Source organism: Idiotropiscis lumnitzeri, chromosome 5, assembly GCF_059441095.1.
Source record: "Idiotropiscis lumnitzeri isolate Australia: NSW breed Sydney's pygmy pipehorse chromosome 5, RoL_Ilum_1.0, whole genome shotgun sequence".
Taxonomy (NCBI): Eukaryota; Metazoa; Chordata; class Actinopteri; order Syngnathiformes; family Syngnathidae; genus Idiotropiscis; species Idiotropiscis lumnitzeri.
The window spans coordinates 11,357,678-11,381,203 of record NC_142395.1 but is presented as its reverse complement, the minus strand read 5'-3'; the positions used below and the strand labels follow the sequence as shown (position 1 = coordinate 11,381,203).

At 39.6% G+C, this 23,526-nt stretch overlaps 2 protein-coding genes across 2 annotated transcripts; one reads left to right on the top strand and one right to left on the bottom strand.

Annotated features, from left to right (window-relative positions):
- Positions 1–356: 356 nt before the first annotated feature.
- trpm5 (transient receptor potential cation channel, subfamily M, member 5) lies at positions 357–18,615 on the bottom strand. Its single transcript, XM_088296026.1, has 27 exons — positions 18,394–18,615; positions 16,916–17,031; positions 14,922–14,986; positions 14,202–14,349; positions 13,948–14,128; positions 13,190–13,356; positions 12,911–13,088; positions 12,689–12,753; positions 12,114–12,299; positions 11,738–11,837; positions 11,522–11,640; positions 10,880–11,227; positions 9,678–9,821; positions 6,659–6,782; positions 6,376–6,521; positions 5,749–5,861; positions 5,572–5,673; positions 4,932–5,190; positions 4,548–4,666; positions 4,338–4,470; positions 3,444–3,618; positions 3,188–3,356; positions 2,892–3,070; positions 2,677–2,809; positions 1,701–1,773; positions 702–792; positions 357–586 (listed from the first exon to the last, which is right to left on the bottom strand). The coding sequence occupies exons 3-27, from the start codon at positions 14,945–14,947 to the stop codon at positions 531–533; spliced, it is 3,534 nt and encodes a 1,177-aa protein (XP_088152152.1). The 5' UTR covers positions 14,948–14,986; positions 16,916–17,031; positions 18,394–18,615; the 3' UTR covers positions 357–530.
- LOC148336909 (uncharacterized) lies at positions 17,893–18,798 on the top strand. Its single transcript, XM_088296028.1, has 2 exons — positions 17,893–18,379; positions 18,495–18,798. The coding sequence occupies exons 1-2, from the start codon at positions 17,953–17,955 to the stop codon at positions 18,602–18,604; spliced, it is 537 nt and encodes a 178-aa protein (XP_088152154.1). The 5' UTR covers positions 17,893–17,952; the 3' UTR covers positions 18,605–18,798.
- The last annotated feature ends 4,728 nt before the right edge of the window (positions 18,799–23,526 follow it).

The following is a 23,526-nucleotide window of genomic DNA, read 5'->3' as shown; positions in this document are numbered from 1 at the left end:
TCAGTTCTCGCTTTCACTCCATTACTGTATTGAATGCATAATATTTTATCTCTCAGGGAGAAGTGATGACTGAGTTTAATCTCATAGAGTATCATTCGTAGGTTGTAACAAAAAGACTGAAAGAGTCACAGAAAGGCATAGAAGTCCTTGAAAATGTATTTGTAATTGCATGGATCAAACACCTGTGAGTCGTTTCATGTCACCTGGAGTTCAATAGTATATACTTGCCAGGGTCTATTTGACTCATTTCTGATGGCAGGCTTTCATCACAATGTGACAATACTAAAATATGTCATTTTACAACATTAGTATATTGAAACAGAGTATGAATTTGTCTCATCATTTTTAAGAATGAAATAGTTTTAATGACAATTATTATGCCAAAGGCCGGAGGGTCGAGGCCGGAAGCCAGATCGCCGCCGGAGGGCGGGGGACTGACCGGCAAAAAAGGGTCAAGTGCTCAGCTCTGTTACTTATTTACTATTAATGCTTTCATTTACTTTATCAAATATGTAATGCTAATCTTCAGCTCATTTGGTTTCTTTCTTCGGTTGACTTTGATGGGCATCATTGCTCGCCTTGTAGCCTGCCAAAGACAATGCCATTTTGTGGTCTATTAATTCACATAAAATGCTTCATTAAGAGTGTGTGGTGGTATTATCGGTTTTACAGAACATAATTTTGATTGCCAATTGACTCACTTGGTGCAGTTGGCGCTTCTTTCCCACATTTTAGTGTGCTCAGAGCAAAGCATTCTGCCATCCAAGACAACACCTCACCACAGTATCTGACCTAGACACAAATCCAGGTGACACAAGTATTACTCCCAGGCAGGTTACATACAGGATAGAGTCTTATATGAGATAAGAATGTCAAGTGGAGACAAGGATTCCAAGGGCTGAATTCACAAAGAATGAACTGTGGCCGCTGATAGCACCTTGAATTGCACTTCATTTGCACCCGCAGTTTGCACCATCTTAATGTGCTATCCATGAAAGAAATTGTGCTCATGATATACGAGTGCAAACACAGCCACATATTTTGGCAGCACAGTGCAGTTTGTCCCCAACTTTCCCCTGGTTGGAATAAGCCACGCATGGCAAAGTATAAACGCTGCCGTTGGACCAAGAACACAATGACAGAACAATGGCAGTTAGGAACAGAAAAAAAATGACATTTTCCAAACGTGAGCTTTGGGTCTTTTTGACTCATGCTTACATAAATCTCTGAAAATATTAAAAACAGTCACCTCCATATTTTGGAGTTTATGGGCATAAGCGCTTTCCTCATTAAGCGACAGTAAGCTGTAGTGAGCGCCGATGGAGAGGAAGACATTACAATGTCCATAAAATCCAACATACAGTTTATATGGCAATTGTTTCGATATTTTCCAAAGTTCACAGAGGCGCCCCAAGTTAAAACCAGCTTTAGACGTTACTTGCTTCACTCAAACTGTGTGTGCCAATTGGCACTGGTGTTAGTGAATTAGACGTTGTTTATCAATTTTTATAAGTGATATGTGCAAATCACTTCATTAAATACACACAAATAACACAGAAGTACCAAAACCAAATCTAGTTGTCAACACAGTGAATGAAGCATTTAACCATCTGCTCGTGGTTTGTGAATAATCTGTTTGCCAAATTTTTACTGGTAAGCGCATCCTTGAGTGAATTCAGCCCTGAGTTGTTTGGGTATACTTGAGCCTCCATGGATGCCAGACGTTTCTCTTGGTCCTTCACCCCACCGATAATCCTTAGCAAACTCTGAACCCTTGGAAACAAACAAACAAAAGAAATGTATTGTAAAAGTCTGCATTTATACACACACGCACATACATACACATATACATATACATAAGTTAAAGTGGAGATCATTTAATGCAGTTAAATATTTTTTATGATTTTTATTTTCTTCAAAAATAATTTGCATATTTTGCAAAGACAAATTCAAATACTGTACCATATAAGCTGCACATCTTTAGCACATCATGTCAGAACAAAACATTCTGCTTAAGTCACCACTGGGCCTTGCAAACCAACACTGCTGGAGTTTGGGGAATTGTGTCTAAGAAAAATGCCTGTAATGATGACTCCATTTGGAACGTAGTCAATGATCAAAAACGCTATTAGAACAGTATTTGAATTAAGATATACTTCATATTTGGTGATTTTACCTTAATTCCGGGATATTATTCAAGTAAATATCTGGTAAAAGCTTCACAAAAATAGTCGTTGAAAAATTGTAATTAATCGCAATTAATTATGGATTTTATTGCGATTAATTAGTTGACTATTACAGGAACAAAAAAATAGTTTTTGGTGATTACAAAGTCTGTCATGTTAGGTCATATGTTCATAAATCATGGTCAGTGATCTAATAAATGTATAACGAACCGTAGTATACGTACTGTCCTGTACCGTATATGATATGGTTATGGTAGTGTGGCGCTAGACAAAATGCCATCCATTAGAAGGTGAGAAGCACCATTGGTCCAACAACGGGAATAAAATGGGAGTAACTGCAAATGAAGCAGTTGATCGTGAAGCAGCTATCTGCATCCTCCCACTGTAGTAAAAATGAATCAAGATGTATCACTTAAATGTGATATAGCAGAAACATCGCGATAGATGACATGATCAGTTAGTTTGTCAGTAACAGGAAAAAAACAAGTACTTTGAGGATGTACTCTTGAGTCGTTCCTCACTACTCTCCCAATGTTGCCGCTCCTGTTTGGCCAGGTAGTTCTCTTTCTGTACAGTCTCCCATGTAATCAGCCGCTGGTCAAGCCCTGCTGATAGCTCTCGTTCTAGTAGAACACACAAGAAAGCACTCCGTGTTAGAGTAAATGTAAGCAATGTGGTAAACTTTGTTGCGTTAAATCATCCTACCGAGATGTTCCTGCTTGGACTCGGGCTGCTTGACGAGGCTGAGAAGGAGCTGAGAGAGGTGGCTGATGATAATGAAAGGTGGAGCCAGTGCTGGACGGCTGTGATACTCAACAATCAGGTTGTACCTTTGGAACTTCCAGAAAATATCAGTGTTGCCCTGTACAACCTGGAATGTGTAGCTGTACATCACAGAAATGGCGTATATGATAAGCAATAACAAAATGAGGTTGTCTGTTTTCAGAAGTGTTTACTACATCCATTAAACAAGATTTCCATAATATTTGTGAATTCCTGACCTAAACATTGCAATGAGCAGGTTGAGGAGAAGAACATTGGTCACAAGAAGGAAGATGACCAGAAGCAGGATCACGAGCCAGTTGGCATAAACATTAGGACAAGGTGGCCGTAGACCCGTGATAATCTCCTCGGAGTCATTAGTGCAGTTAATTTCTGGCATCCGGGCAGCTGCATCATGAAAGAAATGAACGGATCATATTTTTTTGTTTTGTTTTCAAAGCCATTACAGCAATAATTCATCCTACAGTAATTTACCGTCTATCTCCTCCAAGGGGATCTGGCCAAAAATGTGCAGGTAGGGGCGATACAAGGCTCTGCGAAAAACCCAGTCGATCCGGGGGTCATTAGGATGGAGGAGAGCCTGGGTAGCCACCCCGTATGCAATGAGCCACACACTCAGGAAGAAGAGGAAGAAAAAGACATCCTTCATCTGAAATTCAAGAAAGTCATTGTACTGATTGGGATATGAAACTTTTTCAATCTTCTGTTTTTAATATAATATAGGTTTATCATTCACAGCATTAGTTAATTGGAATTTAATCAGACCCAATGCAATAGCTGTTTAATAAAACAATAATTAATCTTCATTTTGGTGGTTTCAGTGGTGAAGAACTGCACTACATCATACTGAGAAATGTTTCTAATTCACATGACTCTGTGAGACATCCAGGACATTCATCCATCAGTTTCTGTCGTGCTTGTCCTTGTTAGGGTGAGTGAAGACCCATCCCAATTGGCTTTGGGCGAGATAAGCGGTAGACGAGTGAAAAGCAGGGCACACAATGACACACAACCGTCTTCACTCATTTTGACACTTTTGGATATTTTCACGTCAGATTACAAAGCAATTCCAATTAGGTTGGGATATTATGCAAAACAAGTAATCAGAATCAAGCCTTTATTGTCATTGTACTCATTGTACAATGAGAGTGGAGAGCTTCTCTCTTCAGTGCAATCTAACAAATATAAGACTGATCTTAAATTCTGATTACTGACTAATCAGCCAATTAATGAAATAAAAAAAAAAAAATATATATATATATATATCCCAAACAAGTAAAATGAGACTTTCCCAAAACTATTCTCACAAGACTTGAAACAACATCAAATGTGACAAGGTGAAATGTGTGCATGAGTGTTTTTGGTCACCATTCTCTCCACAATGATGATCTTTGGTCCCAACTGCTTATGAATGGCAAAGATGTGGATCAAGCGCAGCGTGAATACCATGAAGTCTATTGCTAGGACAGTTCTTCCTGCCTCGTATGTGTCATCAACCATCCTGCCATTCAAACAAAGAAATGAAACTGTTCTTTATCTTTTGTTTTGTTCTTTTATGTTGTGTTCTGTGGTTTTTACCTGCATGAAACTCCAACGACGAATAGTGAAATAGCAACCATGTCGCATTTGTTCCAGTTGTCCTCCACATAAAGCTTAAACTTCTTTAAGATGTTCATCTCTTCATCTGAAAAGAAGCTCTGCAACATGACACACATTTCTTGGAATTACAATGAAATTCTAAGAGTAAAGAAGAACAAATATGTAAGTATGTATATTATGGGGTGAACAGTATTGTATTTTTTTTCATAATCAGAACACCTGCACCTCTTCAAAATCACTTTCACCTCATTGCCATATGATGTCAAACACACACAGTATGTAACAGCACTATGAACAATCTAAAAATAGAATTATGCGCAAACTAATAATTAATCGGAAGTGGCACCATAAGTTATGAGTCACCTGTCGAAGTTCTTCCAGCACCAAGGTGAATACCCAAAAGTAGAGCATTATCTCAGGAGCTCCAGGACCACGGGGGGGTGGTGGGAGAAAGTCCAGCAGGAGCACGTAGGTGAACAGGAACAAGAAGGCAAAATACATGATGACGTTACCAAGGAACACGGTGACGGGAGCACTCCAGAAGCGACGCCATCGACGAAGTAAGAAACGCCACCACACGGATGCACAGCTTTGGTCTGCAGGGGCACCAGCTGATGAGTTTCTTAAAAAAAATAAAATAAAATTAAAATTTATTTCTCTAAAATGCAAAACAAATTAAGATGTATAGCATATAAACACAGAATTTTTTTAATACTTTTTTTAATTTTCCCTTCATGTGGTATACATTGCCGCAGTGTTGGGTACGTCTACACAATCCAATGTGATCATTTTTTTCATCTTCGCTATAAGAACAACATCAATTCAACAATACATTAATTTGGTATACAACTTCATTGAAATATATTGGAAGGTGTTTGTTTGAAATATTTCAAAACATGTCCGTCTTGATCCTGAAATGTGCATTATTATAAAAAATACAAATCAGATTTTATGTTAAGAAAAACATTTTGAATCCTGCATATGTATTCCATTACAAACTTACAGCGGGCCATCTTCATCCGTTAACAGCAAAACCTTCTCTGTGTCCAAACTGTCCAACTCCACAAAGGGTTCCTCACTGCTCTGCTTATCCAGATCCTCATCACTACACATTAACAACAATAAGACACATAAAACATACATCTTTGGGGAACAAAACTGTATTAAATCCAAAACTCACCAAAACTTTATGAGGTTTGTCCAAATGAGAGGTGGACAGAAGAAAGCCACAACAAGCTTGGAGATGGCTGTGTCAGTTTTCATTGCTCCCCACCAAATCTTTGTAAGGAGAGCCTGGAAAATAAATTTATAAGTAAAGTGATAAACAAATACTTTTTTTTCATTATTTTTCATTGAACTTGCCTTATATTTGAATCTGCCCACAAGGGGGCAGTAGAAGCCATAAGAACTATCTGCCTTGCAGTCAAATTGCAGAGTTTGTGCATGGATACTTAGCCTAGAGGTAAAATGCTAAAATTTTAATCACAAGGTCTGTGGACCTTTAATTACTTAAATAAACCCCAAGTCAGTTAAAATAGGCACCCCAACCCCAAAACCTTAGAACTGAGGCAGGGATGCTAACCACCACACCTTTTTCTATGCTGCTTCCTGAATTTTCAATCTCACAATAAAAATGTATACTCAAATTGTCATTTTGAATGTTATTTGAATATAACATTGCAGACAATGGTAAAAAAATGATTGTATGAGCTTTGCAAACTAAGTGACTTAAAGTACAGATTACGAGGAATAATAATGTCTGTTTTGATTACGGAGGAGGAACGGCGAGAAAAAATTGTTCTGTTACCTGAACTCCATCGTGGGCAAAGAAGGACTTGGCATCAGCCTCAGTTGCCAGGTTGAGGACCGTCGATTTACTCCAACATTGTGTTCTCCTGACTAACAATGCATAAGCCCTGTCTTCACTGTTGGAGTAACACTCTCCAAACACATCTGTTATCACGCAGGGGGTACATTAACAATGTCCATTTTTTGGAGGTCAGAAAAGTAAATACATCAATGTCTTTTGCATTTTTTCACCGTTTTATTCCTGATCCCACACTCTGATTGACAACAGATGAAGTACTCACCAAGGGCAAACTGCTCATACTTGGCCTCCTTCATGCTACGTGCAGACTCAGCCTCAGATTCAAGTCTTGCCATCTCTTTCAGAATCTTACATCCGGCCAATGCTGCTGCTACTGCCTCAGGGCCCTGATTGAATGAAATAAATCTGAATCACCTCATACATCTTGGTATGCTGATTTGCAGAGGCGGGCATTCAGTCAGGACTGATCGGAAGGCAAGTCAGTCCTTCGACCGTTTTGTTGACGAATGACGACAAACGAATAAAAAATGACGGAGTAAGTAATTGTCACAAACCGGGTCAAGTGCCGACGGAACCTCTCAACCACTGAAAAATGCCCATTTTGCTGGCAACTGACAGAAACACACCTCACCTGTCTCTAGTGGGGTGGGGGCTGGGGGGTATTTCATTAATTCCGGAAACATGTTGTGCTTCCTGTACAGTCGGTGGTGGTGTGCACCAAAGAGCTGTAATCTGTTTATAAACTAAGAGAGCAAGAAGAAGAAATAGAAGAAGCAGCAGCATTGATAACCATGGCAGCTTGCTTTCGGTTTCCATATAAAATAATTTTGTGTTGTATTAACAGTTTAATATAAATGAAGGTGGCAAATACTGTAAGTTTTTGTGAGGCTTTGTAAAGCTCCTTCGGTAGCCTCGACCTGTTGGACTATGACTTTTTCTTTTTCTTTTTTTTTTTTGATGGTCTCAGGATTGACGGACTGGCAAACTGGTAAAATATACTGACGGAAGCAATGGCGGCAGCGCTGTTAAAATAACAATGGACGGCCTGACAATTCCACTTTGTTTTTTTTGTGAAATAATGATGAACTGACAATGATGGCCCATTTACTGACGCGGCAACCTTTGCTGTTTTACCTTCATGTTCACAAATAATTTATTAACTGGGTTTACTCAACTGAATTTGTGTGATATGAGGTGCAAACATGCCCAGCTGGTGTCACCTTGTGAATAGCTGTGCAGACAGCTAACACATAAACATTTCCAATGTACTGAATTTCCACGACTGTAAGGTGCACTTAAAAGTCTTACATTTTCTCCAAACTGGATGGGGCACCTAATAATGTGGCACGCCTTTTGTGTGTGCATGAGATCCCAAATCTCTAAATGTCGTAACTTTGATGAGTTGACTTACTGAGAGCATTTCCTGCCCACACACTGCTAATATAAAGAAAAGGTGGACGTAACTGAGGACAGCATGCGGACGTGAGGGAGGACATTAAATGCATGCCCCGAGTAGGTACTGCAGTACGACAAATTAACTCAAAGCTTGCCATCATTCCCGGAAGCTTGATGAGGGAACTCCAACCGTTGGCCATCGGTGTAAACATGGCCTTCAAAGTGAAATTGCGAGCGGTGCATGTGCACAGCTTTGCTAATACTGGAAGGCAGCGCCGGGTGAGTTATGTCACAATTTGTGAACGGATTGTGAATGCTTGGGGTAACTCATAGCCACGTTAGCCGCGAATGTGTCTGCTTGCACTTTCACAAAGGCCGGCATCATTTCTGAGTCGTTGCACGGTAACGAGACTGACCTGTCGCGCTAGCATGCATGCAAGCGTACGTTTTAGTGTGCATGCATAAAACTGTATATTTTAAGCTGGCAGATGTTTTACCACATCTGCGGCCAAATATGCGGTGGTGGAGTTAAATACAGAACTAGCACCTGTAACGGAGACAGCGCCTTTTAATAATCTTATGGTCTTATGGTCGTGAAAATACGGTAAGCCACATTTAGCTCACCACGGTATGGTTTGGAATGGGTAAACTTTGATGGATACAATGTTGGGTCCACCATGGTCAGATCGCTACCTAAGAGGAATGCAAAACAATTATCAAAGGGAAAGAAATTGCACTTTGTGTTCTTACGCTCAAAAACTAGTAAAAAAAAAGTATTATTTATTATTATTATTATTATTTATCAAGACTGCATTTGTGAGAGCAGAGAGTAATTGTGCGAAGAAATTAGCCAAAATAAACTCTAACAGAACAAATGAATCTTAGTCCAATGTATTGCTTGATTGGAGGTTATTGGAAAATTGAACTCCCTAACAGAGGTTCTGTTTTTACATGCATCTCTTATTTCCTGGAGTTGAGCTGATTAACCCCAATCTTGGAGGGTGGCACTGACCCATAACCCGTTTTTACATTTTGCTGTGATAGCTGCATGAAAAATGAAATGAAATGAAACATAATATAGACCCAACTTGGTCTCTGGCCTATAATAGGATTGGTACTGTCAGTTCTACATTATGTAATTTATATTTGACCTGAACATATTAAGAATATTTATCTCTCTCACAGACAAAACATGTTTTGCAATGTGCATCAAATTATACAGTTACGTATATATTTATGTATATTGGAGAATTGTGAGATGCTGGCAGACATTACATGCACATAGATGAGATGCAGTACTTAGATGCTGCAAAGATAATTGCAATATATATTTTGGCTTGCTTGCAACATGAGAGACACTTCAAACACTCAGAATTGTGCCAGTATGTCGATGATATGACCATTAGTGGTGGCGAATGTACACTTTGAATGAAATTACCATAACTTCAGATAATGTTGGAAATAAATGCAGGGAAGGAGCACACAGGGCTGAAGCCTTGAAGGATGGAAGTAATTGGTTGGCTCAGTCCAGGGAAGGGCAATAACAAAATCAAAGCTTCTTTAAAAAGATGCAGAACACAAAGTATGCCTATCATTGATTGGTGTCATATCAACTATTCATAAATCTAAACTCCAATGTCTGGCAATGTGTCTGATTAGCAACATCAACGCTGAAGGCATGGCCTTTATTTGAATATTGCTGCTCGAGTTCATCCCAGTGATCAAGGTGGAGTTTTATCAGCAGCTCAATTCATTAAAAGTGGGACTTACTGTAATGTTGCACACTGCCGGCCTACATCAAACACGTTTACATTTTTCATCGCCAGTTATATATTTGCAGAATGAACCACACTGGATTGTGATGGAAATGAAATGACAAGACATACCATGGCCCAAAAGTAGTTAGCCATCTGCTGTCGATTCTGAAGGACGGCCCAGAGGAAAAGATCCCTCCAAGGATGTTGGCAACGCTCTTCCAATTCTGCCAGGTTCTTCTGGTTGTGGAACAGTCGACCCTTTGCAGGCTTCTCCTGGAGTGCAAAGACATGCCGGTTGTACTCCACGCAGCAAGCATAACATTCAATCCGTGGACTAAAAGTAATCCTGAAGTCGTATTTAGTAACTTGGATTATACAAACGACAATACAAGCATGCAGTTTCACGATACATATTTTGTTTTGAGTAAATATTATTATAAATTTCTTATTAAACATTTCCATGTTTGGGTTGTAATTTTCAGAGGTGTAATCAATGTCTCAATTTGGTGGTGTGGAAACGAGCGAGGAAGAGATAATTGCGCCATATGCTGTGGCAGGTGGTGGCATCAAGCGTGAAGCATCCCGGAATAATAATGAACGAAATAAAAATCATTGCAGGATTATTTTTTATTTCATAGTGATCGATTTCACAGATGAAGATGAAATAGCATAATCATGTTCTTTGTGTCTGCATTGTGTAGAAAATGATGGGCTTTATTTTGATGCCTAGCACATGTTCAACACCGTGAGCTGTCTAAATGTGTGGCGGCGGGTTTTTATTGAGTGTTGGTATTTTTGCACGAAACTTAACACAAAAAGAGTGCTTTGCGCCGTTGTGGGCGTGTGCGCAACCGACTTCAATAAAAATGACTTCTTTCATTCAGTTTAAATGCGGAGTGCGAGAGGCATATTGAGAGAAGACGAAACTGATTTGCGTGCATCCGGCGTAGGTCGAAGCAAGCATAGTAGGTTTATAAGAAACTGCGAGCAGATCTCCCCTGCCGGGTGATGTAAAAGTGGGTGGGGAGAACACAGATCTCCGTGGTAAAGTGAACATCTGAAGACTGCCTTCCACCCGATTGTTCTTATCCATGACTCATTCCTCCCCCGACCCCCATACCTGTGCCGTGGCTCGTGGGAGGATTTAAAAAAAATATACAATAAGTATGATAACAATAATCTATTCATTATCTTGCACTTATTCGGGGTCGGGCCATGGGTGTAGCATAAAGTATGAATTGCGCTATAATGTAAACTCGCCTAAGCCTTTTTGAGGAATTGTCTCCCTTTTTTCGCTTATCTTTAACATAAAGCACCAGTATATCACTCACTGCGGGAATCTTTTGGTAAAAGCCTTTGCAGGAGTCATGGAGAAAGTCTTTGAGCACTTTGGAAACCTCATAAAGCGTGAAACGGGGCTTCCGTTCGCCCTGCTCGGACATGTGCTGCCCAGGAGGCCCAGGTGTCCTTGCAGTACCAAGCAGACGTTGCTTCTCCTCATATTTTTTGAGAAGTAGGTTATGCAGGAGACTCTTCTCTGACACGGACCAGTAAAGCTCCTGTAGACGTCCGTAGGTGAGGAACTCGCCCAGGTTAACACCGTTGTCGACAAATAGACGTACAAAGTCTGGTTTGTCATTGATAAGTGCGTCCATCATCATCTCTTCAAGGTCACATGCCTGCACAAACGTTTTAGGAGCAGCGATCCGAGTTTAATTCAAGAGATTTGGATCATTAATTTGAACCTTCTGTACAACATTGGTGACAAATAATAGCAAAGCATTAGCTTTGCAGGTTTAAGGAAGCCACATAGAACACTTTTGTAGACCTACTTTGAACTGACACTCTCTGAAACTAAAATTATTAACACATTTGTTAAATACTCTGCAGATTTGTGAATTACTAATTACTTTGTCATTTTTAAGGGCATTTAAAACAAATTGAGCAGTGTGAATCTACTTTGTGTCGCTCACCTTCCACTCGACATCTCCATTGAAGATGTCACTCTTGGCAATATCCACTCGGTTCCAGGCCACAGCCAGCTTCAATTCATCAAGAAAATCTTGGGCTTCCTGACTTTGGCTCTTACAAGCTCACACACACACGTACGCACACACAAAATGTCAGAGGTGTCATAACTTGTGAATGGCCATTATTCTGAATATCATTTCTCATAAAAAGTGCTTTACCTTTGACAAGAGCTTTGAGGATGACTGTGTCCAGCTCTGAGCTCTCTTGTTCAGGGTCATGGACGGTGAGGAGATGCCCATGATCCAGTATTTTCTGGATCTGATTAGTGGATGACAGACACATATTGCATACAGTTTTTGTAATATCTGAGAAGACAATTTCTGGTGATAAATGTTGCTTTGTGATCCTCTCCCCAAAATAAGACTGTTTTTAATTTTTTCTTGTAATTCATAATTGGGCCAGCTACAAATATGGATGAAGGAAATCCCATTTTAGCTGCTCTCTTTCCCGTCTGTCCTATTTTGCAGGCAATGGTCAAACCTCTTGACATTCATAAGTGTATGCCCGCCTCCATGCTCAACACATCACCCTCACCAGCTTGACCCAGTTTCTCATGTCCGTGCTGTGGTAGGCGTTTGGAAAGGTGTCCAGCAGCAGCTCGTGAACATTGTCTGTATCCCAGCAGCCCCTGTTCATGAGTGCGACGAGGATGTCAGCCACTCCTCCTGAGCCTGCTAGGATAAGCCACGGTGTCGAATTGCCAATTCCTTTGCACATCCGCTGTAGAAAATGACAAATGGTTGACGCACTTTAAGATCTCCAACTCTTTGTTTAGCCCCACTCTAAAAATCATACACAATTTTCAGGGATAATTTATGTCCCTAGTCCAAATGTTTAATGTCTAGATTTCTGGCTGTACACAGTACATGCAAATAACTTGGTGGCATTTTCTATGGAAAGACATCACGTCAATAGAACAGAAAGAAATTGAGTAATGTGATTCTTAATCTGCTTTCGGCCTACATCCCTCATGAGCGGCCACAACCTGAGCCAGAAAATAATGCTCTAACATTTTCTATTCAGAGCTAGATTTAGCAAAATTAAGAGACCAGAAATCATATTTTTGAAAAGCCAAAATCAACCAAGAATTAATAACCAATGAGACTGACCTTTAGGATTCGAGGTTCACCATGAACCAATAGACATAGAACAGGGATCTCAAAACTTCCTGTACCTTTAAAACAAAGAATTCATAAAATAAACGCTGAAAATCTACAGACTACATCAGCTCAAATACAATGTTCTTATGAGACTGCAGTGCTTTTACCAGTTCAAATAAGATATTGTTATTGTGTATTTGTTGAGCAATGCTTTTCCTCAGATGTATTTACCGCCATAGCCTGTGCGCTGAAGAGAAATGTGTTTGAGCAGCTTCACTCTCATTTCACTTGTGGCTCCGGGTCTGTTTGGATCTTCCTCCACCAACACAAAATGAGAATGGTGGCTGTCCAAGGAATAAACCGACCCGTGGGGCAAGTCCTGCGGTTTGTAGACTGCTGGCACACCTAACTTAAAGAGATAAATACACATGACTTAAAAACATCATGTCTGGATGCCAGTATTGAGTTTTTTTTTTCTCAGTGGCATGTTTATTGTGTGCACCTAGACACCTTGGCGCCAAGTAGTGCCTCTCGGTTGTGGATCATGTTCCAGGGTGCGATGCCAATGGCCACGACGCGAACTTTTGCTGAAGTGCTAGCCAAGGAGTGATCTTGTACAGCCTGACCCAAGTGCTTGGTGATGCCAAATCGAAGACCATTAGTCAAAATCCATGCCCCTGGAGCAGGGAGAGGTTGTGAGTCGATGGTAAGCGCTGTTTTGCAAATCATGCATTTACGCATCAAGTGTGTGTATGTGCGTGTGTCTATATAATTATATATATATATATATATATAATTGTATATATATATATATATATATATTTTATTTTATTTATTTATTTTTTGTTTTGTTTAGTTTTTTGTTTTTGTTTTTTTCTTCCACCACACTTTGGCCTTTCCATTAGTTTCGAAAACAAAAGGTGCTCTGTCCTTACTTCATAAACACAGCAAAAGTCGTAGATACCATGAAATATATGATGGTTTTGCGTGATATTCATCTCATGATCAGAAACCTGAATGCCTTCATTACACAACAAAAACAAATGAACTGACTTTGATGTTCCAATACTTTTGGAGGGGTTTGTACATTCTTTGTTGAGCCAAATTTTTTGGGCCAGGATTTCATTAAATGAGCAGGTGTTCTCTATGTCGTTGATGTGAGAGTAGTTTGCAGAGCAGTTATTTCTAGATTAATTTTGATGAAGTCACTTCTGAATTATATGCCTCAGTCTGGTGCCTTGACACTTGTTTGGCACGGTGTCTCGTACCTGTGCTTTGTGCAGCTTTCACAAGACCTTTTCTGAGGGTATCCCTGAGCCACGGCTTCATCTGAGCCAACTCATCTCCTCCCACTAAAGCAACTACCAGGTGTGGAGGAGCTAATCCCCACTCCTCTGTCAGCATCCGGAAGATGTGCGCTGGGTCGGTATTGCCTTGCACCCTCATAAACTGGAAGAAAAGTGGAGAGGACAGAGCATTCTACTCATTCTCTAAGCATTTGATCTTGTGTTATGTTGTCTACCTTTCCTTTTGTCTTGGAGGCTTCAATGAAGTCAATGTCACCCACTCTTCCTGCTGGCCAGCGGCTCTTGATTCCGCTGCTCTTCTGGTCTCTTACATTTTGCACTGTCTCATCCTCTGTGGAGCAGCATGAACAGCCCTGGAGGACACTGAACATGAAAAGCCAATGTTTGTTTTTCTCATACATTCATTCTTGAAATGTCTGTTGTTAATAGTCAAATAATATAAAAAAAATACATATATTAACAGGGTGGAACAGTGGCTGACTGGTCAGAGGTTGCGGGTTCAAATATATCCCATAATGGGTCGAATGTGACTTTGCTGCTGGATCAAATGTGAAATCAAAGATCGACTAGTTAACATGACATGATGTAAAATTGTAGATCAAAATCATTTAAAGAAAAAAGATAAAAAGAACATTCTTGCATTGTCCTATTTTTTAGGAATTTTAGTCGGGGTTATTTCTGTACTTTTTATTTTCAAAATTGATTCAGTTTTTTTTAATGCTTTTTTTGCTGCAATTTTAATCGGGTAAAGCTCACTGAACACGTACCATATTAAGTGGAAAGTAAGAGAAAAAAACAGTTCATTGATCCTCATCTTAGTGGAATAAAGAATGAAAAAGAAAAGATGCAATCCATTGATAGACAGACAGACAGATAGATGGGTAGATGGATGGATAGATTGATGAAAACAAAGGTGACGCAATAGCTTAACTCACTGGTGCTCCTCTGACCATTCCAGCATGTCCCCACATTGCAGGCATTTTGCCTGTGGCTGTAGCCCCTACAAACAAGCAAACACGCCAATATTATATGTATGTCCCTTTGCACCAATTATAACTAATTCATCAGCCTATTCACATAACAAAAAGTTCTTCAAGGCACTTGTGGTCAATGCAAAATTGGCAGAATTTCCATCCATGCTTCATATGCAAAGCGGCGCTTAGCATATGTTTGAACTTGAAATTCACAAAGCAGCACAGCTCACTGTTGGATGCCAACAGTGTCTAAATCAAATCCCTCTGATCAATTCCCAGAGATGGTTTTGTTCAGTCACTTATGTCTCGTTTCAAATGAACAATCACTGTCGCAGTACTTCTGATAGTTTCACTAAATTGAACAAAATATCCGATGATGCATTTGGCTTATTAGCCTAATTTAGATTTGTAGATAGTTGTACACTTGTAAAAATGTTTAAAATACTCTTGGGACCATGAATTAATCAGTGAGTAGGAATGATCTTACATAATTATTGTGAGTGGATTTGCGTTCAGTCATCTGTTTTAATGTACGGATGTTGGTTGTGGTGGGAGCTGGCATTTGAATACAGGTTTGACTCGGACAGGATAAAGACCATTGGCAATGCAAATGTCCTGATTTGCAAGCAATACTGCGGACTAAACGTCCAGCCATGTGCTACACTCAACACAGTACTTTTCCTCAACATTTAAAATGGAAGTCAAAGAATAGTTCCTCAATATTTCATGTCGATGAATCTTGACTGGTCATGATATTTAACTGAATTAATTGCTGACCAGCCGCAACATTCTGACCATTAGCGCAATAAAATCTTCAAAATACAAACTTTATCAAATATTCTGCTCTTACTGTAGTAGTTCAGTAGTCATTTCATAATACTTGATTATTATTTTGATTGTACTATATTTTGTAGAACAGCACTGCATCATACCAAAAGTTGTTTCCATTAGGATAGATTTAGATTTAAAAAAGATTGTTTAATGGGAGAAAATGCCATTTTTACTTTCCCAATTTCCCAAATATTTCAAAAATTAATTTTAGAGCTGTCATTTTAATTCCGTGATAACGGGATATTTTTGGTCACTGTTATCATCCTGTCAGAATCTAATATTAGCCCATGCCTACATGAGAAAGGCTAAGTTGTACTTTAATTGAAAAAAATGTACTGATAACAAGACAGTAGGTGTACTTACAGGAAAATTGCCTCGACTGCCCAGCATCACTGAAAGATCCCTTTGTGCTTAAACAAACCCGAAAAGGCGTAGAAGTTTCCCTCAATGACTGAGTGAGACACTTTGGCCACCAGGAAGTGATATGGATCTATCACTACGACATAACCAACAACACAACTCATTTGCATACTTCTCATCCAATGACAAGACTGAAGGCCAAGGACAAACCAACATTTCCATGAAGTTGCCTCCCAGCAGACGTTTTCCCGGGCCTTCTATCGTAGACATTTTCTGTTACTGCCTATTGGTGGTCTTCCTGACTCTAATTTCGTATTCAGTAAGAAACAATACCCGTTATTGGTTATTTTTAATATGGTAACTGACTTATTATGCAGCTGGAAGATGTTTTATTTAGTTTTTGCCTTGAAATACTTGAGTTGCTTTTGCAGAATGCTCATGGTTGTTTAATACCTGTGTTTTGTAGAAATTTGCTGAATTTCAGCAGCAAAATATTTCTTACAACTTCTAAGTGCCTTCATTGCCCTGCGTTTACTGGCAACCAGTACAGAGTGTACCATGCCTGCTGCCCGAAGACAGCCGGGATTGGCTCCAACATGCCTGTGACCCTCGTGAGGAGGAGCTGCTTGATGGATGGATGAATGGAAGGGCCTACATACATTATGCCACAAGGCATGTCAGTAAGGCCTTATCTGACCTCTTGAGATCTCAGCTCAACGAGCATCAAAATGAATTCATTTAGAAGTTTTTTCCGCAGCACTTACTGTATTCCAAAAGGAGGACCAGAGGTGGGCATCCCGTCACACTGACGAGAGGTCTGTCACTCTGTTACTGTTTCCGTCAGTGTGTCAAGCCGACCCGCGTGAGCTCAGTTTGTCCCCTAAGTGCAACAGTTTTGTCAGAGGGCAATGATTTCACTATTAAACAAATGTACCCTCAACAAAAAATGGCAATAAATGTAAAATAATAATTATTTAAATTGCGTATTCAAATCTGTAAACCATATATGATGAAAGTATTTTACGTCCAGTTTTATGGGAACAAAACATTCAACAGTTCGAACAGTTTATTGCTTATTTATTCTTAATTAATTTTACAGAGTAAATAATAATTTCAATTTACAGAGAAAAGGCACAAATCTGGGAGAAGATCTGCAAAGATCCTGTCTTCACCACTTGGTCAGCTCGACCTCAGCTCATCCATCCCAAGGCCAATCAGTGAGTGCAAATTATCAGGGTACAAAACAAAATTAGTGCTTGGAATTTATTAAAAAGGGGGTTAAGTTAGTCATGGAGCCACATATCCAACTTTTGAAAAAGTTAACACTATCTTGCGCCAAGATCATCTACTTTTCATTGTTTTCTTTTATTTCACCATTATATTGTCATTCTATTCCACCCTTTTCACCATAGTTAGTTTTCTTAAGACGTATTACTTTAGCTTTCGACTCAACATGAGTCTGTAGCTTTTCTGTTATTGTGTTTTAATTTGTATTCTAATTTCCCACTAATTTACATTCCACCGTATGGAAAGCGCTTGGTTACAGCTACAGCTGTTGTGAAATGCGCTATAGAAATAACGTTCGATTGTATTGTAACATTTTGGATTTTGAAATTAAAAGTCACTGTCTTGCCTTTTGTTGTCGTTTAAAGCGCTCGCGGGTATGAAAAGGCCGTCTATTGGCTTTCTGATGCAGACGCTGCAGCCAATCAGTAGTCTCGATTCCCGTGTAAAAGGGAGCGCTTGAGGCAACCTGCAGTGCAGGCCTGGAATAAATGACCAAATACCAAAGAACGGCTGAATGCTCGAAGTGCAAACAACAACAACAAATTCTGCAAACATGTACCGCAGCGTGCGCAGGTGTCTGTTTGGCCCGGTGGATCACGAGCAGCTACGCCGAGAATTGAAAATGAACTTCAATGAACTATCTTTGGATGACTGCCGCCGCTGGAACTTTAACTTCCACACCGACACTCCGTTACCAGGGAGGTTTGAGTGGGAGGAAAGCCCCGCTGACTGCACCGCCGATTTTTACCAAAAGTCTACCCAGTCGAAGTACACTTCTGCAATCTTGGCCGCTGACGACGAAGAGAGGCCGACTGGGGTTAAAGAGTGCAGGAGCGACGAGGAAAACTGCCCCGGCTTCTCCAACAAATGTGGCGCCGAAGTGACGCCTGTCCGGAGGAAGAGGACTCTCCTCAAAGCGAAAGAAAATGCACTAATCACAGGTAGGAAATCTTACCTTGATTTGTTGCATCTATGGAGGTGGTTAACCGAAACAAGTCGCCCCTCAAGTGCGAATATATTCATCAAACATGAAAAACGTTCAAATTTCTTTTGCAGGTCTTTTTGTTAAGAGGAGGAGAGCTCCAGAAGGCAAACGCACTAATTTCCCAAGTTCCACTGAAGCAGCTTCGTGCAAAGCAATGAGATCAGATCCCACTTGTGGATAAATGCTGCGATGGCGACACCATTTTCCACGGAGCAAGTCTGAAACCAGTTGCTGCTTTGATGTTGTACTGTATTTGTTTCAGTTTCATCTTCGATATGTCCTAATTTATTTTATTTATGGTTTTTTCCCTATTATTTAAAGCGTGCATTTTTCGTATTGTGTTGTGAGCAAAATGATTCAAGTTGTTTGCTCTTTGATATTATAATTAGAATTAGAAATCCCTTGCTTGCTTGAAACGTTTTATGCTCATTATGTTAACTTGAGGAAAGTATACTTATAGTGTTCTGTCACTGAGATGCAAAGGAAGTGAAGTTGTTAATGCCCGCTGAAGTTGTAAGTTTAATAAACTATTATGTCAAAAAATGAATAACTGTGAGCAGTACAACAACGATGATTGCACACAAAATAAAAGTATTCTCTATAGTTGCCTCAACTATGTTTGATCAATTGAAATATATTTTAATTTTGTTGGCCAACTTCTTGTACCCTTCAGTGTATCACCTGAGGTCACTTCTTTCTGCTGCTGAAATCGATGTCACTCCTCTGGTTTTTGGCAACGTGTCTTTCCACAAAAAAAGACGCCACAGGCCTGTTTGATGGTGTGAATTTCCTCACAGGTGCACTAACACAGTCTTTTAGATTTAGTTTTTCTTTTCCAAGTTTTTGTAACGTTATGTTGACTCATTTTTCATAAGTTGTCTTTTATCTGCTTCCTCACAGGTTTGCATTCCACTAAAACAAACGCTAAGCACAATTTTTTTCAGGGCATCATCTGTTCAAAACCTTTGCCATGCAAACTTATGTATGTTAAAAAAAGACACTGTAGGCAACGAGGTTAAAAATGATTCATTATGATGATTCATTCGTTTGCTGATTTATAGCACGAATCATGTTAAAAAAAAATGAAAGGACATGGAAATATTGATAAAATAATTTAAAATCAGAAACAAGAATTACATGACTCAGCTTAGGCTAATGAGCAAACTCCCATAGTGTTGCTTTTTCAGCTGTAGACAATCCAAAAAGGCCATCTGGCCAGAGAGCAGGACAATGACCACAAAGCAGAGTGTGCCATCTATTTCACCTGCAAATCAGCTTTTGTTGCTCGTCAAACCCCAAGGTCCCTCCTCAACACTCTTTTCACTTACCATCTTTCACATTCAAAGCAGGTCCCACACTGACATGCTCAAACCAATTTGAATGTTTACTTGTATGCTTCTGTCCCAGTGGTAGATTGTTCTTCGACTAAAAAAGAAATGAATCATTATCTTAGCCATTTAGCTGTTGCAATTGTAATAGTGGCAAATATTGAGGACTCCCTGAGTTTAAATGATGCAGCTTCAGTAAGTTCCTTACAGTTCCCGAAGGTTTTCAGCCCACTCACCTCCTTAATTAAATCCTCTTAAATATACGCAACAGTGCAGTTTCTCACCAACGGACAATGCCTTCCTCCGCAGCTCTTTGGTGGTTTGCTGAAATTGTCATAGTTGCCAAACCAAGACGAGAGGTTATGTTGTGTAAACATTTACCCTTGAAATAATTGAAAGGAGAAGTTATGATGCATGTATTATCATAATAATTGTGATCAATTGCACGCATGTTTAAAATATTGACAGTCATGAGTCAAACTGGGTATTTGTCATGATCTCCTATTTGAAACACTCAAAATGGCACCAATTACTAAGTTTGCCACCTCCATTCATCTTGACTCATCACAAAGTCCAGCCACACTCAGCACGCTTTTAGTGGGTGTGGCCCATTGTTTGGGACACCCGAGGCAGATGGTCACTTGGGCCTTTTCTCCACATGACCACTTGTGTAAAGGAATCTCCGGACCCCGCATGAATGATCAGTGAAGAGAAGGTCACCATCTGCCGCCCAAAGGTCTCTCGTCTAAATACCAGGTTGTTCCGGATGCTTTAGTTATTTGCACATTTTCCCCGAGGCTCACCAATGATACTTTGCGGCGCCAAAAGAATCTGCCAACGAGAGTGATGTATGGTAGTGAGGGAAACACTTGAATGCGACTCCTCATACTGAACGGGGAATGCATGTGGCACGCCACACCACAAACTTGATTACGATCTCAAAACGTCATCACAAAGAGCACAACTGTTGCGGTAATATCATGCTGATGATGGAGCCTTGTCATACCAGGTGTCATGCAACTCAACAGCCATATCATACATTCATGCTAAAACGCAGGTGACAAACAACAAATGCAATATTCTGCAATAAAAGCGAGTGATCAAGTCATGAATTTATGCGCAACGTGTTGCCCATGGACAGCTGAAGCTGTAAATGCTGCTAAGCAACTGGGTAGGCAACACTTTTTTTGTCGCATTTTCATCTTGCATGCCGCAGGGACCGGAGACGTGATAAACCTGAAAGCAAGCTTGCAATTAATACATTGGAGTCTTGGATACAATTTACCAGGTCTGGTCGTGCCTGAGCAAAATGCAAGAGTTAAAATCTTTAAACACAGAGGGGAAAAATAGTCAATGACCATTTCAATAGACACTTATGAACACCCAAACAAAAGCTGCATCAATATTTCTGATCAGACATTTTTGTCATTGTCAGGGAGGTATTGAATGCTGACAGTCAAGCATTCGCACTCGCGCTGCTGTAGCTTATTATTCTTATGCTTCTTTTCACCGCACCTAATTGTACCCTCGTGGGTTGAGCTCCCTCAAAGAATAAAAAAGTGCTTGTTTTGGAGCAGAATAACCATTATTTTGCACAGTCCTGAATCTTATCAGAACAGACATATTGTTCTTTTTCTGCAAAAAGTTTAAAGGCAAGATGGACAGAAAAGTAATGATGTGGCAATGTCATGTTATTGACTGAAGCTCAAGGCGCTTACTGTTTCAGTTTGCGCTGATGTCATTCCAATGATGCTTAGACAGCAAAGCTGCACATTTACATTGGAGCGATGTGATGCTTTTATAATATAAACTAACCTGGATAACACAATTGTCCACAATTATTTTATTTTATCATCCTTTCAGCTGGACACCAGCAGTTTTCAGAATTCATTCCACAGTTGCAAATCTGTTGCCACTTAATGACTTCTTGTGGTCACCAGACTCAATTTTGAGAACCAGTGTTTGATATTATTGTTGTCTGACAAACTGTGACTTGTTACTATCTGACTGTTGATCCTGTATGTGCTTTTTAAGAAGAAATATTGATTACCTTTTATTAATTAAATCTAATTAATTGGTTATTATCTGACAACTTCTGTGATTGTCCAATCTTTCCCTTTGTGTTGTTAAGGTTTCTGAGAGAAGAACATATAAGGACGTAGGTCCATAACTTATGGAGGACTGAAAGTGCCAGAATTAAATAAATGATTGCACCATGAAATGTTTAGATAAAATCATCATTAATTAATTAATTGTTTCATTCGTGCCTTAAATATGTAATTAAATAAATCAGATTAATAAATAAATGCACCATTAAATAATTAAATACAAGTGTCAATAATTTAATGTTTCATTCATTTATTAAATATGGAATTCAATTAATCTACGTCATAAATTAATTAAAATACCAATAATTATATGTAAATAAAATAAAATAAAATGTAGCATTTGTTTAGTTTGAAGTTGTTGTTGAAAAAAAAAGGGCAAAAATCAGGTAAACTTATTGAGGACTGAACGTACGAACAATTACTTAAATAATGTAAAATCTAATTAAGCATTTCATGGTGTAGTTTGTCTGAGTGCCCTGCGATTGCCTGGCAACTAGTTCAGGGTGTACCCGCCTACTGCTCGAAGACAGCTGGAATGGGCTCCAACACCCCCGCGACCCTCGTGAGGAGAAGCGGTTCAGATAATCGATGGATGGGTTTCATGGTGCATTTATTCAATTTTGGCACTTTCAGTCCGCCATACTTACTAGTTGGTGAGACGCAACCTCCATTATAAACTTTAGGATTTGGACAATTGGAGGCATGTCTTCAGTTTCCAGGCTCCGGGCTCTTCTCCAAAGGTACCGATCACATGATCAAATGGTGAATAACTCAGTATGTTTATTTTTATCTTATTTTATTTCAATCTGTATTTCAATATTTTCACCTTTTTTCGTCTGCAGCAAGTGAGAGCCCTCAGGCTTTTAACCGTGCTGAAATGTCTGCATGTGCCAGTGGATGTGCCTCCTCCTGTGTCTGAACTGTACCGTCAGCCAAATGTTCTAAGCATTACAGATGTAATTATCTGCATTTTATCCCTGTTGATCTTACTTTGTAACGTGCTCTTTCACATATCCTCAATGGTGACAGTGTGATGGGATTAAGAATGACTGCCAGTGCCACACCAATGTGAGTCCTTTGATTTAAACATCACTTGAAATATTTGTATCCGTCTTTCTCGTAGGATCACTCCTACGCATTGCCTTCCTCTGTTCTTCTATAGCAGTGATTTTTTCAAATATTTTCTGTTACGCCCCCCCTGCCCCCAGGAAGAAGAAAATATTGTGGGCCCCACCCAACTCTCTGCCGCAACTATAAATAGTATAATTTGTCTGTAAAATGTGAAAGGAGGACACTAGCAAAGATGGCCCATTTTTTACTAACAAGCTCAGTTTGTATATTTTTGGATCAGGAAACTAAAATTAGATATTATTTTGTTTTTTATCTAGTCATTTGAGAAATTAGAAAGTAAGTGACGACTTGAAAAACACCTACTTTTAATGAGGAATATGGCCACGCCCCCTTCTGCTATCCTCATTCTACTGCAGAGTCAGTAATGGGACATATTACAAACTCTCCATTGTAAATCATTGTACTTTCATTGCTTATAACGGTGATCAATTGGCACCAAAAGTCATGTGGACATGGGTAGCCATGAGCACTTCAACATATCAAAAGTATTAACCTCTCCGTGGCTGATTTATATGGGCCCTCGTGAGCCACGATCA

Bases quoted from the DNA above. Each gene is read 5' to 3' on its own strand.
- trpm5 (XM_088296026.1), bottom strand. From the start codon at position 14,947: ATGCTGGAATGGTCAGAGGAGCACCA. The intron at 11,228-11,521 runs GTGAGCGACACA...ACGTTTGTGCAG, and splicing joins ATGGAGATGTCGAGTGGAAG to GCATGTGACCTTGAAGAGAT. The intron at 5,862-6,375 runs GTAACAGAACAA...TTTATTTTCCAG, and splicing joins TTGCCCACGATGGAGTTCAG to GCTCTCCTTACAAAGATTTG.
- LOC148336909 (XM_088296028.1), top strand. From the start codon at position 17,953: ATGCTCGAAGTGCAAACAACAACAACAAATTCTGCAAACATGTACCGC. The intron at 18,380-18,494 runs GTAGGAAATCTT...TTTCTTTTGCAG, and splicing joins AGAAAATGCACTAATCACAG to GTCTTTTTGTTAAGAGGAGG.